General features: G+C 50.5%; 1 protein-coding gene across 1 annotated transcript in view; it reads right to left on the bottom strand.

Moving 5' to 3' along the window:
* Nucleotides 1–10,046: 10,046 nt before the first annotated feature.
* Nucleotides 10,047–21,652, bottom strand: part of Ncs1 (neuronal calcium sensor 1) — a 47,695-nt gene continuing 36,089 nt past the window's right edge. The window contains exons 5-8 of the mRNA XM_038337003.1: nucleotides 20,364–20,452; nucleotides 19,314–19,391; nucleotides 16,365–16,480; nucleotides 10,047–10,340 (exon numbers count right to left, since the gene is read on the bottom strand). Of these exons, the coding sequence (XP_038192931.1) occupies nucleotides 16,382–16,480; nucleotides 19,314–19,391; nucleotides 20,364–20,452 (266 nt within the window). The 3' untranslated portion in view covers nucleotides 10,047–10,340; nucleotides 16,365–16,381. The remainder of the gene's footprint in view (nucleotides 10,341–16,364; nucleotides 16,481–19,313; nucleotides 19,392–20,363; nucleotides 20,453–21,652) is intronic.

Below are 21,652 nucleotides of genomic sequence, written 5' to 3'. Positions count from 1 at the left end.
AGTTCCTGTCCGGGCTTCTTTTCATGAAGGGCTGTGATGTGGAAATAAATCCCAATAAACCTTTCCCTCCCCAGGGTTCTCTGTCACAGTGTCTCACCACAACAATAGGAACCTAAGACAGCAGAGTCCAAATAAGAAAGTGAGCTGAGCACCGGCATTCATGACTTCTTCCTGCCTGTGGACACAGTCCAAGCAGCCGCCTCAAACTCCCCACGCTTTGGCCTCCTCTCCGCGGTGGGCTGCACTCCAACTGTGTGCTGAAACCAGTCTTCCTTTTTTCAGTTCTCTCAGGTATCTCATTACAGCAATGGTAAAGTTACTGGTGTAGGACAATTGTCTATATTCTGTCAATTATATTTTAAATAAACACTGATTGGCCAATAGCCAGGCAGGAAGTAGAGACAGGACAAACAGGCAGGAAGTAGAGGCGGGCTGATGAGAACAGGAGAATGCTGGGAAGAGGAAAGCTTGGTCAGGAGCCCTGATCCAGCCACAGAGCAAGCAAGATGTGACTGCCTCATTGAATAAGGTACTGAGCCATGTGGCTAGCGTAGACAAAAATAATGGGCTAATATAAGTTATAAGAGTTAATAAGAAGCCTGAGCTAATGGGCCAATCAGTTTATAACTAATGTAGACCTCTGTGTGATTTCTTTGGGACTTAGCGATTTCAGGAACCGGGCAGGAGAGAAACCTGAGACAAGTGACTAATGAGACAGCATGTCCACCGGGCCTCCTTACATCACTTTGCTGAGGCCAGTAGACAACCGGTTGAGGCATGCACTTCTGCTATGCATGTCACAAGTAAGGACACTGAGGCTCCATTCTGCTCACATTTGCTGTTGCCCCGCAGCTCACGGTTGTTCAGAGCAGAGCCAGGACTGGATCCTAGAGAAGACGGATTGTAGAGGAAGCCTTAGAAGAGAAACTGTCAGAACCTGATTTACAGAAAAAGGAACAAGTGTGGCTGTGAGGGGTCTCAACGCACACCAGGGGCACCAACAGAGAACAGCTTCCCAGGCCCTGCCCTGCCCCTGGACTTGGGCCTTCCCGGACTGACCCGGTCCCTGCTGAATGGTGGAATTGGTCAGAAGCAGGAGGGCCAAAGTGGGCTGGATCCAGCTGGTGACGTTGTGCAAGGGTGAGGATTGAGGCTCAGATCCTGGAACCCATGTGAATATTGAGTGGGCCCAACTAGCGTAATTCTAGTGCTTGGAAGGCAGAAACAGGGGCTTCAGAGTGAGCTGCTAGCCTAGGCTAGCCATATCAGTGAGGCCTGGGTTCAACTGAGAGACCCTGCCTCAAAGAATACAGTAGAGGAAGGTGTTTGAGGAAGACTTCTGATATCAACCTTGGGCCTGTAATGCACTCACACACATGGGCAGATGCCACATGTACATACACATAAAAAGAGCCACATAGGACTGGCAATAGGGCCTAGCCAGTAAAAGCACTTGCCACCAAGCCTAACCAGCCACGCTCCATCATCGGACCCACATGGTAGAAAGAGAGAACCAACTTGGACCAGTTGTCCTTTGGCCTCCATGCAGGTGTTACCTCACAGTCCCTCCCAATAAACAGACGCATAAAAACTTCTACAGGGTCAGTGAGTCGGGTCATTGATATCGTCACCCAGCACGAGAGGTCCCAGGAGTCACACATCAGCTTAGTTTTTGCAAGAGAACAGCGGTGTTCCTTTACATGGGGACTCGGCCCCACAGTCTGGTGGAAAATTCCAGATTCTGGGAAGTATCCAGAGGTGATATGCCAGAGATGATGAATCACAGTGGCTCACAGAGGCAACCAGGTCTGATGGCCAGCAAGCCTGGCCACATAACCCAGCTCTAGGGTCCATTAGCTGTGTGACCCCAGGACAGCCACTGAACCTCTCTGAGATCAGCTGAGGACGGTGGCCAGAGCATACAGGTGCAGGGGTAACAAAGCCATGGGTGAGAAGGGACAAACAGCGGCTGTGAGCTCAGAAGGTGACTGTGACAATGACCACCACAAACCCTGCGCAAGGCCTCGGTTTCCTTCTGTGGGGTGGACTGTGCCAAGTGAGTCCCGGGTTGGATTCTGTTGGCAGCTCAGGTATATCCAGAAGGGACCGTAGGACCATGCCTTCATCCTCATTCCTGTACCCTGGGATTCCACTCCCAGACACGCCTACTCCTGCCCAGCCCCTCCCCTTACAGTGCCTCTAAGGCCTTTCTGCCTGTGATAGGGCCTTTGATACCCTGATAATTCGGTGTCTCAATGCCCAGTGTTGAAATTGGAGCACTCCTTTCTCCACACTGCCCCTGCCCCAGCAGCCCCCCTACCCCTCCCCACTCACACTCCTACTTCTGAAGTCCCACCAGACACAGGACCCGTCCACAGCCCTCACTCCTACTGCCCAGCTCCAGCACACCTTCAGAGACCAAGGGCAAAGACGACTTGCCTGGAATTTGGAAGCCCCTTGCTCCTTTAGCCAGCCCCCTTCCCTGTGAGAAGAAGCAGCAATCTATAAAATGTGAGTGTAGTACTAGTCCCAGCCTCTAGAGGGTGTTTCTGCAAAGATTAACTAACTATAGCAGAGAATCTTGCATATAGCAAGGGTCCAAGGTCAAAGGTGTGATCGTTCCCTTGTTAATTGTCAAAATAGGGAAATATAATGTGGGATGTCCTTCTGTATATGTGTTGCCTTTATTGGTTGATGAATAAAACTGTTTTGATCAATGGCTTAGTAGAGTAAAGCCATGTGGGAAATCGAGAGAGAGAGAGACAGAGACAGAGAGAGAGAGACAGGGAGAGAGAGACAGAGACACAGAGACAGAGACACAGAGACAGAGACAGAGAGACAGAGAAATGCCATGTAGATGTTGAAGGAGAAAGGCACAAGCCCAGAACCTTTACCTGTAAGACATAGCCTCGTAGAGATACATAGATTAAAAGAAATGGGTTAATATAAGATGTAAGAGCTAGTTAGGAATATGCCTAAGATATTAGCCAAACAGTGTTGTAATTAATATAGTTTCTGTGTGATTATTTGGATCAGGGTGGCCGGGAACAAAAAAGCAGTCTCCATTTTCAGAATTACAGAGAGCAGCCATCCTAACCAGGCTTCCTGAGACACAGAGAGGAGGAACTCGAGTTGTGGGCTAAGCACAAGTGCCCAGAAGTAACCTCCTGCCCCTCGGCTTTCCTCACCTCTCCCTTTGGCATCTACCTCGGCACACCTGCGCCTGCTGATCCCATCCTTCCCTCTCCTCACCCATCTGGATCCTGAAATCCTTTAAGACCAGATATGTCCGTTCTCCTCCAGAAATTCCTGCTGGAGGCTGCCCGTGACAGCTCCAACCTGCCCTATGTGGGCCACTTCACCCGTTTGTGCTTGGGATTTCTAGCCTTTCTATAGATGTCAGACTTCTCGAACCAAGCTTCATGTGTATCAAAGGCCATGGTGGAGCCTGGCATGGCAGGTGTCCACACCTGCACACCAGGGGACTATCGAAGGACACTGGTTAGCTTTTGGTTTCTGCCTGGAAACCATGGAGATGGAGACCATGTTGCGTTCATGTGGTGTGAGAAGTCCTTCTGTATATGTGTTGCTTTTTTTTTTTTTTTTTTTTTTTTTTTTTTGGTTTTTCGAGACAGGGTTTCTCTGTGGCTTTGGAGCCTGTCCTGGAACTAGCTCTTGTAGACCAGGCTGGTCTCGAACTCACAGAGATCCGCCTGCCTCTGCCTCCCGAGTGCTGGGATTAAAGGCGTGCGCCACCACCGCCCGGCCATGTGTTGCTTTTTTTAAGTTAATGAATAAAGACTCATTCTTTGCCTGTGATAGGGCCCCTGACAAAGTCCTTCCTGGGCTGAAGTCAACTCCTGGGCCAGCCTGATGGACTCCAAGCTGATATCCCACCTAGCCAATCCCAAGTCTCTCAGCAAAACAATGATAACCTCCGCAGGAATCCTTTGTCTTGGGCTAGTACTGGGTCCTAAAGCAGGCAGAGGGTACCGTGGGGAAAGAGGAGGGGAAAGGATGGAGGGAGAGTGGGAAGACCGGAGACAGAACCATGACCTGAAACATCGCACCGTGTGCAGTTTTTATTTAATCGCTTTGGCGAATGGGAATTTAGATGCAAATATTTGCGGGAGGAATCCGGTCGTTGAAATCGTTGACTATCTAAATTGGGATGGTGGCACAAGGAGAAACCCTGGATGGCGTAGTAAAAACAGATGCGGATCTCTCGTCCTAGTCAGACGCAGTCTTGGGCTGGTGTCATTCTAGAAAGCCTTGTTTTTGGCGTCTGTGGTACAGTCATTCGAACAGGCCTGAGGTTAGTTTCTTTGCTCTCACTTCATTGGTTAGAACTGGACCACAAGGCTTTGCCCAAGGGACGCTGGGAAATGTAGTCCTTTGCTCCACACACTGCCCAGCTAAAAGGAAATCCAAGAGGCAACCAGAAGGTTCTGCTCTACAAGCGCTCACTTTCCCAAGCTCAGGGGCTTTTAATGCCCTTTCCATACCCACTGACATGGCCAGCACCCAGAGGATGAGTTTCTGCACCTGTGCTTTCTGGACGATGAGGCGGATGGATGGCAGGCGTGGTGCGAGAGGGCGGCTGGCAGGCTGCGGGATGCCCAACCCAGGAAGATGGCAGGGAGGCAATGACCACAGCAGGGGGTCTCTTTGCAAACCCACCCCCATCCCTACCTCCCGCATCACTCTGCCCCTTCCTGTCCATGCCAAGTGGTGCCCCAGTATTTCAGGCATGGCTTTTTAAATTGATGATTTTTTTTTGCCTGAGGGTATGCCTCCTGAAACTGGAGTTACAGGCTGTCTTGTGGTCGCTGGGAACTGAACCTGGGTCCCCTGGAAGAGCAGCCAGTGCTCTTAACCGCTGAGCCAGCTCTCCAGCCCTCAGGGCATGGCTTTTGTTATGGTGTGAGTTTGAGATGTCCCAGCAGGCTGATTAAACATTGGTATTGGTCCTTGCCTGGTGGTGCTGTTTTGGTATTTTGTGGAACTCTGGACACTTGGACAGTCTGGCTGGCAGACATGGGTCCCTAAGCGTGGGCCCTGAGGATTATATCCACTTCCAGGTTGACCTGAGGTCTCCACTCCCTGAACTGTGGGGGCGTGAGGAGGCCCTGCCACAGTATGCCATAGTATGCCAGGATAGTCTAAAATCTCTCTGAAATCGTGCGTGTAAATAAACCTTTCTCCGCTACGCTGTTTCTGTCAAGGCATATGACCACAGTACACAGGTATGAGTTTGGGGTGGGATATGTGGAAGATTCCATCTGGGCTAACGTAGAGTGCTCCCCCTGGGAGGAGGGAGAAATTTCAGGGGAAGCTGTTACTCACAGTAAGTCACCCAGGACAACTTGAGCCAGGGTGTGTCCACTAAGGTCAAGTCTTGCCTAGAACAGAGCGAACTATCCAGGGCTCTTAGCCCAGGCACCCTGAGCTGTGGTTCCCCCCCCCCAAGGCTGCCTGAACAAGATTCCAGCTTCTTTCTGCCAGCGGGCAGCCCCCACAGCAAACCCACCAGACACAGTGCCGGCTGCCCTTGCAGAGACTATTATGCGAAATTATTCTGCGTATGTATGTGTAGTATATGGCGTGTGCATACAAACGTGAGGTGTACACACCCATGACCACACATGCAGAGGCCAGAGGAGGACATCTTCGTCTTTGCCACTCTCTGCTTTATTGCCACGAGGCAAGCTCTCTCGCTGACCCAGAGGCTGGCTGGCCAGCAAGCTCCCAGAATTCATCTGTCTGTTCCCCAACACTGGGGTTACAGGCCTGCCCAGCTCTGCCCGGCTTATTACCTGGTGCTGCTTCTAGCCCAGTCCACTGTGCTCGCCAACTGATGCAGCTCCCCAGCCCCATTTATTTTTGATGCTTTCGTGGACGCAACACTGTGTGGATATGTAAATGGCCTCTAACCTCCATCTAGGGACAGTTCCCAGGACTGAAACCCACCTTGGTAAGCAGCTCTCTAGAGCACAGGCCATCAGTCTGCTATTATTAAATCCTAGCCCAGACTTTGCCCATTAGCACAGAAAGGGGTGGGATGACTATGAGTGCCCTACCAACTCCCCTGACCCCTCCCCCCACTGCCACCACCACCACTGCCAAGGGTCTCTGAGAAAGGCAGGTCTGGGCCAAGTCCTGAGAAGACCTAGTAAGTAACCAAGTTATACTGATGGGGCTAGGGACCACACTTTGAGAGGCTCTGGCCGGGTGATATCCTACAGGGTGTCCTGTTGGGCCATAGGGAAGAGTGTGCCTTTGCATTGTGGGATACCAGCTACCAAGGACCCAGCTGATTGTAGGCTATGAGGAGAGGCTACATCTGGACAGGGTGGAGAATAGTCCTGCTGGGGAGGAGATGCCCTGCTTAGCCCACAGAGGTTTTGACATCTGACATCGAGACCTACAGGCCTCAGCTGGATGTTTTCACACACTCGTGACCCCTAGGCAACCCCCACAAATGGGACACACAGTGGGGATGCTGCAGGGTGAACTGCTGTGGCCAGCTCACCTGCTGCTCCCTGGTCCACAGCACCATCAACTCAGCTCTTTGCCTTGCATGGGTTTTCCCTTGGGGTCCCTGGGCAGAGCACACCTAAAGCGAGAGCCAGGCTATCCTGGGAGGAAGAAATCTAAAGCAGACGGAAACAGACAAAGCACCAGGCCCACACAGGGAGGCAGGGAGGTCCAGGAAGCGTGTTTAATTGGCCAGACACAGACAACATACAGCGGGAGCAGGGAGGAGGCCTGGACATGCGACAAAGCACATCATCCTTGGCCTGTACCACCAGGCGAGGGCCTCCCTTTCTCCCACCAAGACACAGACAGGACGGCACCCCAAAATGACTCTGAGGGTGCTGGGGACACAAGCAGGGAAGGATGCAAACACCACAATCAGAACATCACCTTTCTCGGATTTGGTTTATAAATTACCCAAAGTCCTACAGGAGCTACAGGACCCGCTCCAGCCCTCACTATAACCCTGAAGGTGGATGACCTCCTTCTGAGGCCTGGAGAACCAGATCCAATGAGTAATATAACTCCTCCAGAGTCCCAGAGGAATCTGGAGACTGTGTTTGTTCAGGGATGAAATGGCAAAGGGTGCTAAGTGTTGCCCCCATCCTAGGAAGCAAACAAAACCTGAACCTGTATCAAAACAGAAGATGGGACCAACTGTTTATTCAACAAAAGCCTTTTATTCATTCAAAAATTAACCATTGGGTTTATTCTGCAGATATTTTTTAAAAAATTAAAGTTGGGAGGGCAAAACTTCCCACTGTACCCTTATGCCAACTACCTTGCCAGTCCCAGATGACCTAGCAGAGCAGAGGGGCAGGTGGGATACATGCTGCCATGTATGTGCGGCTGGGGGTCCGGGGCCTCTTGAACCACAGCTTCCTTGGCCTTCCCACCTCTGGCCCTTAACTTCACTACTTGCTGGACCACGGCAGCCCCCAGGTGCCACTGTAGCTCATCACCCCCAGGGGGCGCCGTGTAATCCTTGGATCATGTAAATTCGGAAATACACTGGGAGGAATCACAGCGGCTTTCTGCTTGGCCAAGCAGTGGGGGCTTTCTCAGGAAAGATGCCAACAATCCCAAGGCACCCTACACCCCACCGTCCCCTAGAAGAGACAGTGTCCCTGAAAGCCCAAATGCACCTTCATAGGAAATCAACTGTCAAACTGCAGTGTTTAAAGAAAGAGATGTCAATGCCGCATATGCTTGCCTTGTTATTTTAAACTTGGCAAGATATCACAAAGTCGTGATGCTCTCTGAAGTCATCGTCAACACAAAGTGGGGAGCAAGTGCTTGGAAGAAGAGGAGGGCACAGCATCCCTGGGTCTGCAGAGGGACCAGAGACCTGGCCTCACAGGCTGGACCGCACCCCTAAAGAAAGCAGCATCAGATAGGGTGGGACTCAGCAGAAATGAATTGGGGAGAGGCCCTCAGGCTGCTCAGAAGAGGCCCAGCCTCAGATTCTGGGCGTGCTGTGTGCCACAGCTAACGGCTGGTGAAAAAGAAGGACAGAAGGCAGTCAACACACATCCTCGCATGAAAATGGTGTCCGGCATCCTGCCAGGAAGAAGGCAGCCCAGAGCTGTCTCAGCGTCCGAGGCTTGGGCCCAAGGACAGAAACTGAAGACAAAAAGCCACATCTGAGGCGGCAAACTAAAAAGCTAAGATGCCGAGAGGAACCTGGACCTGGACACTCGGGGAAAACCCACGCTTAGCCCTTGACAGTCCTCAGCTAGGAATCCATTGCATCTTGATGGCATCAAACGTGCTATTGACAGAGAGGGTGACGGAGGCTCCAGAGACCAGAGAGAGAATCCTCTCATCCTCTCAACCCACGTCACCCCATTTACTCCCTGTGCTAGGGGCCCTGTCACTGGCCAGGCAGGAAGTTGACCCAAAGAAGTCTCAAAGAAAATTGCCTGTGCAACTCAAGCCCCCAGGGTCTGGTGGGCTGTCAGTGGGGGGCTGCATGAGTGAAGGTTCTGCCCATGGAGAGGGTGCACTTGTGGGCTGGCTAAGCATTCCCACCCACAGGAATGCAGAGGCAGGACAAAGCCACCTCTTGGTGGAGGACATCCATCCTCCAGGTGATAGCTACTCACCCACAGCAAGGAAGAGTGTGGTCTCCCAGAAGAACGGTGGAGATTACAGGAGGATCGGAGCAGAACAAAATCAAGGGGCCATTTCCCCTCTCAGAGAGGCCACACAAACTAGAAGCAAGAATTATTTGCCTCTTAGCAATTGGGAGGCCGTGTCTCACCTGAGAAAGTTGCCCAGGGTGAGGATGAGCCCCCACAGGAGCCCAAGAGCCTAGAGAACGCTAAAGAGGGGCTTGGGGGTGCCATCAGACACTCAGAGCCTGGTGAACACAACCACAGAACAGTGTGGCAGAGGTAGGACCCCAAGCTCCAGGCTGAGAATTGATGTCAGCAAGAACAACCACCAGGCCCCCAGCCCCACTGACTGAGAAGGTAACATCAGACTCCTTGCTTCTGATTCACGGCTGCCCCGTGTTCCTGGGGACAGTAAGGAGCCATCATTGGCTCTGGATTCAATCCTGGAGAAGCAGAGCCTCCCTCAGCAGCGTGGCCTGGTCCTGTCCTCTCCCCCTTCTCAGACTCCAAGCAGAGAAGCCATGTAGCCTGCTGCGAGAGGCAGAGGCAGGAAAGACAGAATTCACAGGCCATGCACACCCCTAGCATCAAGGAGGCAGTGGCATCGTCCCCTCTGCCAGCAATTGGTAGAGAAGCCAACTTCACATTCTCCACACTGTGTGCCCAATGCCCTCTCCCAGTTCCCACTCCCAGGACAAGGCTCTCCATTTTCTCTCTCCTGGGAACATCAGAGCAAGAGTTGCAAAATTATAAAATAAAATAAAAATCCTGTTTGTCCTTGAAAAAAGTGTTCCGGACTCCAAGGAGAGCAGAGGAGCGGGGTGGGGAGTGCAGGGCAGAAGCTGGGAGAACAGTACATTAGCCGTTTAGGAATGCCCACCTTCCCCTCTCCAAACACGGAACACAGTATCTGAAAACAAAAAAGAGGAAAAGATTTTTGGCTTCTTGGCCACTGCAGGCCACCATCCTCCCAAGGGAGGCGGGCAGGTGGGTGAGGGTATGCACATGTAAACGGAGGCCCAGCATTCTGGGAGTTTCAGACACACAAGGTAGCAGCAATAGTTAACAACCAATAAATAAAAGGGATGGATTATATATGAGTATAAAAAAACCTCACTTTCCCCACAGAACATACAATACTGTTATCACATGAGCCACCATCACTAACCATCCTGGCCTGCCAGTGACCTCACTGCTAAGGGCTGGGCTGAGAGCCCTCGCCAGGCAGCAATGGCCCCTGGCCACCACTATAGAGGGCCAAACAGAGATTGAGTTCTCTGAGACCCAGAGGGTCAGTATCTTCTAGAACAGAAGGTAGTTTGTTTGTTTTCTTTAACAATGTCCGTTTGAAATAAAAAAAAGAAAGCACACACGCGGGAGAGCAGGAGGGACTGAACGGTTGCCTGCCCGAGGGAGGCAGCCGAGGCCTTAGTTTTGCGGAGGGCTCGAGCCTTTTCCGTTTCGGTTCGGCGTTGGGCGTCGCTGTTTTGGACAAGTGGAGGTTGTTGACAATTGGAACCAGTGGCTTCAGGCGGCAGGTGGATGCAGGGCAGGGCGGAAGAGAACCGAGCCTGGAGGCTCAAGGGCGCCGGCAGGCGTGTTGATGAGGAAGACTGGGTGGGCACGGGGTGGTGTCAGGCTGCGGTGGCCTCATGGCACAGGAGGAGGCAAGTGGTTCCCACACATCTGCAAGACACAGCAAGTCCCTTTGACTAACTAAATGTGGTGGTAACAAGAGACCCAGACCCTCTGTGGTTACCCGCTTTGTGGAAGACCTCTGAATGCGCCACCCACAACCAAAATTAGTTCAGAATCAAGTGTCCTGAGTCTGGGGTGTTTCTGGTGACATCCACCCATGTGGGGTCAGAGCACACGGCCTGCATCATTCACACAGTCGTCACACCAGACAACACCAACGCTGCCTGAAACAGCTTTGGTTTGAGACTCGTGTGTTATAAATTGTAGCGTTTTTTTGTTTTTGTTTACTGTATCTACGAACTTTTCTGTTCTTAAATTGTATCCTGTTAGAACATTTGATTTAATTTTTTTATGAGTATGTATCTCCCCCCATCTCACTGTGTGTGTGTGTGTGTGTGTGTGTGTGTGTGTGTGTGTGTGTGTGTGTAGTACCCACAGAAGCCAGAAGAGGGCACTGGATCCCCAGGACCAGGAAGGAGTTGCAGGCCGACTGACGTGGATGCTAGGAACTAAATTAGAATCCTCTAGAAGGGCAGTAAATGCTATTAAGTGCTATGTCATCTCTCCTCTCCAGGCCCTGGGACATTGGATGTGAAAACTTGTTTGAATTTCAGCATGGAGAAGGGGAGGAACACATGGAACCTGACCTCTAGCTGAGGAGCTGGGCTGCTGGGAGAGAGGGAATCTCCTCAGTCACTAATGAGTCAAATAGTAAATAGCCCCACACCCGTGCTACCAGAGCAATCCTAACTAAACACAGTGGGCCATTAAAAACAAACAAACAAAAACCAACATGGCTCAGCAGTTCAGGGTATTTGTTCTTGCAGAGGACCTGGGTTCGGCTCTCAGCACTCACGTGGAAGTTCACAGTCACCTGTAACTCCAGTCTCATGGGATCCAATGTCATTTCTGGCCTCCACAGGCACCAGGCATGCACATGTGCACATACATACATGCAGACAGAATACTCATATACATAAATAAGAAGTGCTGTAACAAACATTAAAAGATTTGTTGAGAAGAGGGGCTCCCAAGGGAGTGGGAAAGCCCAAGTAGGAGAGGGGTGTTGGGGGCACAATCAGAATAAACCTTAAATACAGGCTTGGAACTTATTTATTTATTATGTATACAGTGTCCTGCCTGCATGTATGCCTGCAGGCCAGCAGAGGGCACCAGATCTCATTATAGATGTTTGTGAGCCACCTTGTGGTTGCCTGGAATTGAGCTCAGGACCCGCAGTCAGTGCTCTTAACCCCTGAACCATCTCTATAGTCAGATAATTTTTTTAAAATGTTGTTTCAGTTGCTGACCTAAAATTTTTTGTTTGTTTCTTTGTTTGTTTTTCGAGACAGGGTTTCTATGTGTAGCCCTGGCTGTCCTGGAACTCACTCTGTAGACCAGATTTGCCTAGAACTCACAGAGATACACCTGCCTCTGCCTCCTGAGAGCTGGGATTAAAGGCGTGCACCATCACCGCCCGGCCTCTGAACTTTATTAAGAAGAACACCATTAAATGAATTTTGGCCTAGGATTGGAACAAAATGCCCAGCAATTTCTGGGTGGGCTCCACACCCATTCCTGCTGTTTTGTGCTAAGTGCCTATGTGAGGCTGTGTTCTCAGGACAGCCCTGAAGACAGACGAAGACCTTCCGTATCCTGTGCTATCAAATCTTCAGCCACAATTTAAATCTTTCTATAAAAATAAACAACATCTATTACATTTAAATGCAAATTTAATTTTTATCTTTAGTGATAAAAGTATATGTGTAACAAAAACTGCTTTTAAAATAAATTTCTTTTTATATAATTTATTTAATTTTATTTTATCTACATTGGTATGAAGGTGTCAGATGCCCTGGAACTGGAGTTACAGGCAGTTGTGAGCTGCCATGTGGGTGCTGGGAATTCTTCCCCTGGAAGAGCAGTCAGTGCTCTTAACCGCTGAGCCATCTCTCCAGCCCCTAAAATAGATTTCTTTATAATTCATATACTTACATACCAAGAGTTGTGTCAAATTTTCTCAGTCAAAAGAGGGGCCACGAGCAAAAAAACAAAAAAAAAACAAAAACAAAAACAAAAACAAAAAAAATTACACATGAGGGCTCTAGAGGGCAAACCGGCGCTCTGGGCTGGAAGTCCTGAAAAGTGGCTCAGCCATACAAGTCTTCATAGCTATCACTAAGAAATAAATAGGATGCTCACACAGTACTGTCCTTACAGTGAGGACCGACCTGAGAGTCCAACAACAGGGGACTGACCGGATAAACAGGATAAAATAATTTACAACCATTAGCGTCCGTCCACCTGTAGGATGAAGTCACTAAGGACCCATGGCTCAGAGCCACAGCCTCTTCAGCCTGTGAGAATGGCCAATATATACTCAAAGGAAAATACAGTGTCATCCAGGGCATGGAGACAACGGAAGTGGAGACAGAAGCAGTGGCAAACAGCGCCTGGCCTGTAGCCGACGTCAGTGATGCACTCGCCAGTGTATTTTAAAACGGCCTCGATTTACGGCCCCACCAAGCTACGGATACAACTTGATGAGAACCTGGGGTAACCTAACTCCGTGTCCCTGGGCCAGGCTCACTTACATTTTTTTGGTTCCAGAATAGGCTATTCCTTGTCCCCTTTGAGCTGAGAGCTGTGTTTTTTATGTCAACATCACAAAGAATCAAACCCAGGGCTGAGGACGTGGCCCGGAGTGGAACACCTGGGCTATACAGAAAGACCGCATCTCAACAAATGAACCAACGTTTTGGAATAAGCTGTGACACACGCTATGACGTGGCTAGATCTGGGGAGCATGCTAAAGGAGCAAAGCCAGACTCAAAAGGCCACCTCAGAATAGGCAGAGACAGAGACAGAGAGCAGCCTGGATGGCAGGGCTGGGGAGATGATGGGTGTGGAGTCTGACTCCAGGGAATGCTAGTCTGTTAGAACCAGGAGGAGGTGGCAGTTGCATAACAGTATGAATATACTAAATACCACTGAACTGTGTGCATGTGCGTGTGTCTGTGCGTGCGTGCCTGTGTGTGTGCACGCGTGTATGAATATACTAAATACCACCGAACTGTGTGCATGTGTGTGTTTGTGCATGCGTGCCTGTGTGTATGCACACGTGTGTGTATGAATATACTAAATACCACCAAACTGTGCATGTGCGTGTCTGTGCGTGCATGCCTGTGTGTGCGCATGTGTGTGTGTATGAATATACTAAATACCACCAAACTGTGTGCATGTGCTTGTGTGTGTCTGTGCATGCGTGCCTGTGTGTGTGCACGCACGTGTGTGTATGAATATACTAAATAGCACCAAACGGTGCATGTGCGTGTGTGTCTGTGCGTGTGTATAAATATACTAAACACCACCAAACTATGTGCTTGTGCATGTGTGTGTGCATGTCTGTGCGAGTATGTATGTGTGTCTTTATGCATACTTCTCTGGGATTAGAACCAGAGTCTCTCATGTCCCATACTATTAAGTCACCAGCTCTATATTTCTGATGTTAAGACCGGGTCTGTTGTTCAATTGTTCAGGCAGGCCTTAAACCCGAGAGGCCCCTGCCTCAAACAGCTGTAATGACAGGGATGACAGGGGAACAATAGGGGAACAACAGGCCTATGCCACCCGGCTGAACTGTCTACTTTAAAATGGTTGCTTCTGTACTAAGTGAGTTCTCCTCATGTATTCTCTTATTAAAAGCACAGAGGTCCTGCCTTAGAGCCCACAGAGCCTTCCCTGGAACCAGCCAGCCTCCCAACCATGTTAATGTGTCATATAGGGTCCTGGAGGTGTCCTGATCAGACAGCTGCGGAAACGTCTCTGCCCAGAGGGCTCCTGATCTATGAGGACTGGAGACCCTTATCCAGGCCAATTTTGTTTTCTCTCTTAGCCTGAAAACCAGCAGAAAGGAAACATTCAGTGGTGTCCCTAGAAGGAAGTCCCCACAGGGAGTGTACTGGCTAGTTTGATGTCAACCTGACACAACCTAGCGTATTCAGAGAAGAAAAGGGAGCCTCAGTTGAGAAAAAGTCTCCAAGAGATCAGGCTGTAGGCAAGCCTGCAGGGCATTTTTGTAATCAGAGATTGTTTTTTGTGTTAGTGTTGATGGTACCATGGTGATTGGTGCCACCCGTGGGCTGGTGGTCCTGGGTTTCATAGGAAAGCAGGCTGAGCAAGCCATGAAGAACAAGCCAGTAAGCAGCACCCTCGCAGCCTCTGCATCAGCTCCTGCCTCCAGGCTCCCGCGGTCTTTCAGTGATGAACAGTGACAGGGATTTGTAAGTCAATAAACCCTTTCCTCCCCAAGATGGTTATGGTGTTTCATCATGGGATAGTCACCCTAAGACAGTGGGGGTGCCTAGGACAGCCAGGACACAGTGGTAAGGAAGAAAGGGAGGAGGAGTGTGGGCAGGGTCATCGTGGGGTCTTGGCCATCCTTCCTGTCTGCCTCTGTGATCAGCAAACCTTTCTGACCTGTTCTGTTATTCTTGTCAAAGCTCAAGCCCTGCCCATCTTTTATTAGCATGACGTTTGTTGTTGCTTTGAAATGTGATCTTATACTGTTGCCCAGGCTGGCCTGAAACTCTCTGTGTAGCCTGGGCTGGCCCGAAACAAACTCACGCCTTAATCTTTGTCCTTCAGCCTCCTGAATGCTGAGATTGCGGAGTGAGACTACACACCCGCCAGGAAGTTCTGACTGAAACGAAGCTCCCGAAAACGATGGAGACAGCATTGCACCTGCTGCTAAGCAGCTGTAATTCTAAAGCTCATCGATACATTTAGATTCAGAAATTCAAAATGATGGATATTTAAAAGTCACTGGTTACCTTTAAAGGATGTCAGGAAAACAATGAACTCAGGCTCATTTGGTAAAGTCCCTGTCAATCAAGACCCAGGTCAAAGAGCTGAGCTTGGCAGCGTATGCTTAAGCTTGGCACCGGAGAACTGGAGACAAACAGATGCCAGGGGCTCGGTGGCCAGTCTAGCCTAATACACATGCTGCAGGTTCAGTGGAAATGTGGACCTGGGAATGTGGACCTCAGTAGAGGGAGACACCCAATGCACAGAAACTCGCAGGATGCACAATCTGACTCATTTTTTTGAAAGCGATAAAGAAAAAGACGCAAGCACATGGCTTTGCTTTGCTGTTAAAATCTGGTCACCAAGTCAGCAAATCATGGTCAGAGCCAACTTCACAGAAGTGTGGGACTCGTCCCAACTGGCTCAGAGCAGGGAAGGTGGCAGAAGCACATAGCAGGTTGTTCCCTAACTTCCAGACGCGTGCCATGGCAAGAGCAAACAAACAAACAATAAATAAGCGTGACTTTAAAAAATTAATGATTCTGGTCACCGTGACTATGTCTAGGTTAGACGGGAAAGTTTTGGAGGTGAACTTAATTTATCACATTTATTTTTAATGAAGTTTTCTTTTTCAACATCTAATACCTTGTCAATGCAAAAGCATTTCTGCGCAAAGTAGTATTAATAGAAGGGCTAATAGATGTCTCAGTGGCTCAGAGCACTGGATGTTCTGCCAGGGACCCAAGTTCAATTCCCAGCATCCACACCCAGTGGCTCACAGAGGCCTCTGGCTCAGCTCCAGTAGATCTGATGCCTTCTTCTGGCCTCTGCTGGTACAGGCACCCTGTGTGCACATGTACACACACACACACACACACACACACACACACACATCTTTTCTTAAAGTAATATTAATGGAACCTTTAAAATGGAGCTCAGACCTTCGAGTTAAAGAAGGGGCGAATCATTCTGCCTTACCACAGTCCCCTTCCCCTGACTGCCTACAGTGTCTTCAACCCAGAAAACTTAATTTTCAAACTAACCAAAGGCTGGATTTGGGATGATAAAAACAATAAAACTCCACAGGGCCGTGGCTGACATAAAGACCCTGCCCCCTGGCTCCAAGCACCCTGGAAACACAGAATTAGCTAGCTGTGCTGTGGGTGGGTTCTACCCCACCCCTGCCGCAGGACCCATTCGACTTACCCCAGCTCTGGGCCTGACTATACCAGCCCATCGTAGAGAGACAGCGCCTGCACGATGGAGGGATCGGCCTTGGAGCCTTCCTGGAACTCCTGAAGCGTCAGCTTCCCATCAGCATTCTGCAAGAAGAGAGGTGGCTGAGGTAGACACAGGAGTCTCAAGTCCACCCACGGCTGGTCTCAATAGAATCCCTGAGTCTAATGGCGTCCTCAGAGGTGAGAAGGCAGCACGAGACAGACCTGGCACTCTTGACACACCTCACTCAGCCTCTGGCTCCCCATCTGCGGACCAGGGAAAGCACAGTGACAGGTCTGGGGCGGACACCACAGGAGTCAACTTACAGACACCTGCAGCTCTGGGTTTTTCATCAGTCAAAGCGACTCTACTGGCTCAAATCCCACTCCGAACTTTTATTACCATTAATTCTCCATAATAAACTGGGCTCGGTGCCACAGCCTATAATCTTCGCTACTTGGGAGGCTGAGGCAGGAGGCTCACGACTTCAAATCCTGGGCTATACAGGGAGTTCACAGCCAGGCTGGGCAATTTACAGACCCGGAAACAAGGGTAACTCAGTGGCGGGGTGCTTGTGAGTGCTTGTGGAGGTCCTATCTCAATGTTGTGCTGTGTTGTTTGTTTTACTAGCTTATCCAGAGTGACTTTTTTGTTTTGTTTTGTTTTTGTTTTTTCGAGACAAGGTTTCTTAGTGTAGCACTGGCTGTCCTGGAACTCCCTCTGTAGACCAAGCTGGCCTCAAACTCACAGAGATCCATCTGCCTCTGCCTCCCAAGTGCTGGGGTTAAAGGTGTGTGCCAGTACCAGCCAGTTCAATTTCCAGTTTAAAAAAATCCAGCACCGGGCCGGGCGGTGGTGGCGCACGCCTTTAATCCCAGCACTCGGGAGGCAGAGGCAGGCGGATCTCTGTGAGTTCGAGGCCAGCCTGGTCTACAAGAGCTAGTTCCAGGACAGGCTCTAAAAAAGCTACAGAGAAACCCTGTCTCGAAAAACCAAAAAAAGAAAAAAGAAAAAAAAAAATCCAGCACCGGGGTAAACGTTTACCATATAAGCACGAGGACCTGAGTTTGATCCCCAGCACTCATGTCAAAATGTCAGGCAGGCGTGGTGGCACAGAGTTGTAACCTCAGGGGACAAGCTCTGTAACTCACTGGCCGGTCAGCCTCGCTACATCCGTGAGTCCCAAGCCCAGTGAGACACCCTGGTGGGCCAGCTTCTGGGAAGGAAAACCATCTATGTGCACGAGTGTGCACGCATGCACAGATGCATACCATATGCATGAAAGGTGGTCAATCCACCTTTTGGGTTGATGATCCATGCTTTCCTGGGGTCTTTTTTGAAAGGGCATTTAAGTCACCCCAGAGCAGGCCACATCAAGTCCCAGGAGTTCCTAGAAGGAGTCTCACGAGAACTTAGGCCTCAGTTACCACTCGCTGCAATACTAGCAGCAGGGAAGGCAACACCAGGTGTTACCCACCCTGGCAAGGCCAATCTTGTGACGGCTGAGAGCCTCAACCTGTGATGGTCAGTACCCCAGGCCCTCAAATCTTCAGGGTCACCCTACAAAGGAGAAGTGCACCTGTCTCCTGTGGTCTGATAAGGGAACTGGCCTAGGGTCACCATTACCAAGCCCATGTAAATCCAAGGTCTATGGTGTTTCCAAACTCAGAAGATGCATGCCTCCAGCAGGGCAGGGGTACATGGTCTTAGCAAAAAACAGTGTGGGGTCCCGCTACAGGAGGGCTGCTGCTGCCTCTGCACTCCCTCTGAAAATTGTCTGGGGACAGTGGGAGCCCAGCTGCACCCCTCTCATGTCCTAATCTCCCTTCCTAATTAAGAGCTCAGACCTCTCGGGGCAAGCCTGGTACTATCAGCAGGCGGCAGGAAGCCTGGGGACTTATATTCTCATGAAGGCTAGAGAAGCTGTTTCTTCACCCCACGGTGTCAAATTTCCATATAAATCAAAGTTATTTTCGCTTGGGGAAAAATAAAATCTGCTTCTGGTTGGGGTAGAGCTCAAGCAGAGCACAGGCTCTGTACTTGCACAAGGCCCTGGGGCAACACTCAGCTTCACCAAGAAAACAGAGGAAGGGCATCATAGAGTCGGAGGAACCATAGAGTTCTGCAGAAAAGAGAAAGAGAGTCTGGGAGATGGCCTGCTGAGTACAGTGTTAACTGTGCAAACGTGAGGACCACAGAACAGCCAGGCAAGGTGGCACGTGCCAGGAAGACCCCTGGATCTAGCTGAATCGTCAAGCACTAGGTTCAGAGAAAGACGCTGTCTCCGAAAATAAGGAGGTGGAGAGCAACGAAACACTTGCTGTCATCCTCCAGCCTCCACACACACACATGCCCTGGAGCACACACATGCATAGGACAGAGACATATGCACACAAGAGAAAGCGATTTCTCCCCTCCACCCCCGGGGTCTGTGAACACAGGAAAGGGGCAGGGGGGTGTCCTTCTCATTCCCCAGAACCTAAGATGATCACCCACCCACACAGCTGCTACCTGTATCCAAGCTCTGACTTAGGCGATGGGCAGGGCCACTGTGTTTGTGCAGTGCTAGGGATGGAACCCAGGGCCTTGTGCATGGTAAGCAAGCCCTCTGTCACTGAGCCACACCCCAGAGTGACATCACAGATTCCCTTTAAACCGTGCCTCGGAAGCCACAACTCAAGATAATCTGTTTCCGTTTTTGCTGTAAGGGTCGTAGTTTTATGATGGGGCCGTTACTGTGAGAAGTCTGGGTTCTGCAGAACATCAAAGGGTTCTAGGATAGAATAATGAAGGCTGAGGACACTGGTTAATTACAAGGAACCTTCCCGGGAAACTCACCGAAAAGTCTGATTGGCGGCCAGCCATGACCCTGAGCCAGTCTCCCAAGGATTGGTGGCAAAGCCCGGCCAGGCCCAAGGTTTCTATGCCCCACCTCACCTTGTCCATCATGGCGAAGATCCGGTCCACCCTCTTCTCTGGCGTGTTCTCCTCTTCTGGGAGCTCCACAGTGTTCCCCTGTTGAGGTTGGTGAACACAAGGCTGGGCCAGTGTGTGGCAACCTTGGGTTTGTGGCTAAGTTAAGCCTTGGCCAGGCCACCAGGGCACTAGGCCAGCACTTTTGCCTTTGAGCTCATAACTAAACCCTTGCCTTGACACCTGGGCTGGTGCCCATGGGACCACCTCTCTCTCCCATTCTCCAGCCCTGTCACCTTCCAAAGAAGTATCTCAGTCATCTGGCTCGACTCTTGGACAATGCTCTCATACACTGTAAAGATGTGTCACTTGTATTGATTTAATAAAATGCTGATTGGCCAGTAGCCAGGCAGAAGTATAGGTGGGGCAACCAGACTAGGAGAATTCTGGGAAGAGGAAGAGCAGAGATGCAGTCACCAGCCAGACAAATAGGAAGCAAAATGAGAATGCCTCTTGAGAAAAGGTATCAAGCCACGTGGCTAAACATAGATAAGAATTATGGATTAATTTAAGTTATAAGAGCTAGTTAGTAATAAGCCTGAGCAACAGGCCAACTGGTTTATAATTAATATAACCTCTGTGTATTTATTTGGGACTGAACAGCTGTGGGAGCAGGCGAGACAGAAACTTCATCTACATGGCTCCACCACCCACCTAGTCCCCTGCCTGACCCCCATGTGGTTATTCAACCAGCAGTACTTGATTGGCCTGTACTGTCCAGAAACAGGAAGGTGACTCTGGATTTCCCCTGGGCCCTATAGGTCACAAGTGACCTTTCTGCCACCCCACCCTCCTGAGACTCCTCACCCTCTGATGGCCCCCTACCCTCCTGAGACTCACCCTCTGATGACCCCTATCCTCCTAAGACTCCTCACCCTCTGATGGCCCCCTACCCTCCTGAGACTCCTCATCCTCTGATGGCCCCCTACCCTCATGAGACTCACCCTCTGATACCTCCCTACCCTCCTGAGACTCCTCACCCTCTAATGGCCCCGTTGCCCTTCTGAAACTCACCACCATCTGGTAAATGGCATCCACTATGTCCAGCATCTCATTTCTGGTAATGTAGCCATCATTATCCAAGTCATAGAGCTTGAAGGCCCCTGTGATCAACCATACAGGTGGGGTCACCCTGACCCAGGACCAGCAACTTCTCCCCTCCCCCTCTCTGTGACTCAATACAAAGCCTGAAGTCAGACAGTCCTGCCAGACATCAGGCCCAGGTATACTTATACGAGGGTACACTTCCAAACCAGTGTAGCCAGAGTTATTAAATAAACACAGATTCAGGAGTTAGATGCAGTAGCTCATGACTCTAATCTGAGTATTCAGAAGTGGAGGGAGGGGGATCTTGAGTTCAAAACCATCCTGGGCTACACAGTGAGTCCTGGACCAGCCTGGGCTATGAAGTGAGAACTTGAAGAAACAAGGGTTGGGGCTGTAGCTCAATGGCAGAGCATTTGCCTAGCGTGGGCAAGGTCCTGGGTTCAGTCTCCAGCACGGCAAAAATAATAACAATAATTTTCAAAATATGCAGGTATTGATCTACAGGGACTGAGGCCATGGCTGGAGGGGGTCTGTGTGCAGTCCCCCAGAGCGGGACAAGTTGGGAGACCCTGGAGGAGACAGCCAGGTCATGAGACCAACATGGTAGTAGAGACCCTCAAATCCCTGACACTGTGGCTCTGCCTCCCGGCGCCTGACCTCTCATCTTCAGGCCATCCCTCCCACAGAGGGCAAAGGAGGAAATAAAAGAATGCATGGGTGCTTAGGGCGACAGTCCTCTTCTGTTTATAAACACAGAAGCCACTATGGAAACAGAAGCACTCACCAACCAGGGCATTCTGCCCAACTGTCCCCCTTCTAGAAAATTCCCCTGCTACCACCCTGGGTCAGCCAAGGGCCACCCTTGCCTCAGTGGCCTCCCAGTCCTCCTGCTGCAGCCTCTACACGAAGTTCTAGCCTGGAGCCCCTTCTGCCATGGCGATCCCCCTCGGAGCTCATCAGGTCCTCCTCTGCTGGCTCAGCTGACACCTCCTCCTCCCTGCCTCCCATAGAGCACTGGGGAGTTTAGGACTGACAGCCGCTACAGCAAGGACCTGGGTAGACCCTGGATTCCCAGCTGGTATCACAGGTGGCGCCTTCAACTGATGTTTGTTGTGTGAGCAAATAAACAAGAGACTATCAATATGGCTGAAGACTTGAGTCCAGCAGGGATCTGGATCCTATGATGCCACCCACAGGGTCTGCCATCCCAGTACTGCATCTGCCTTAATGTCACTCTTGTCCCCACCCCCACCCTA

The sequence above is a fragment of the Arvicola amphibius genome, chromosome 7, assembly GCF_903992535.2.
Source record: "Arvicola amphibius chromosome 7, mArvAmp1.2, whole genome shotgun sequence".
NCBI classification, from domain to species: Eukaryota; Metazoa; Chordata; class Mammalia; order Rodentia; family Cricetidae; genus Arvicola; species Arvicola amphibius.
This window is presented reverse-complemented; position numbering and strand designations above follow the sequence as displayed.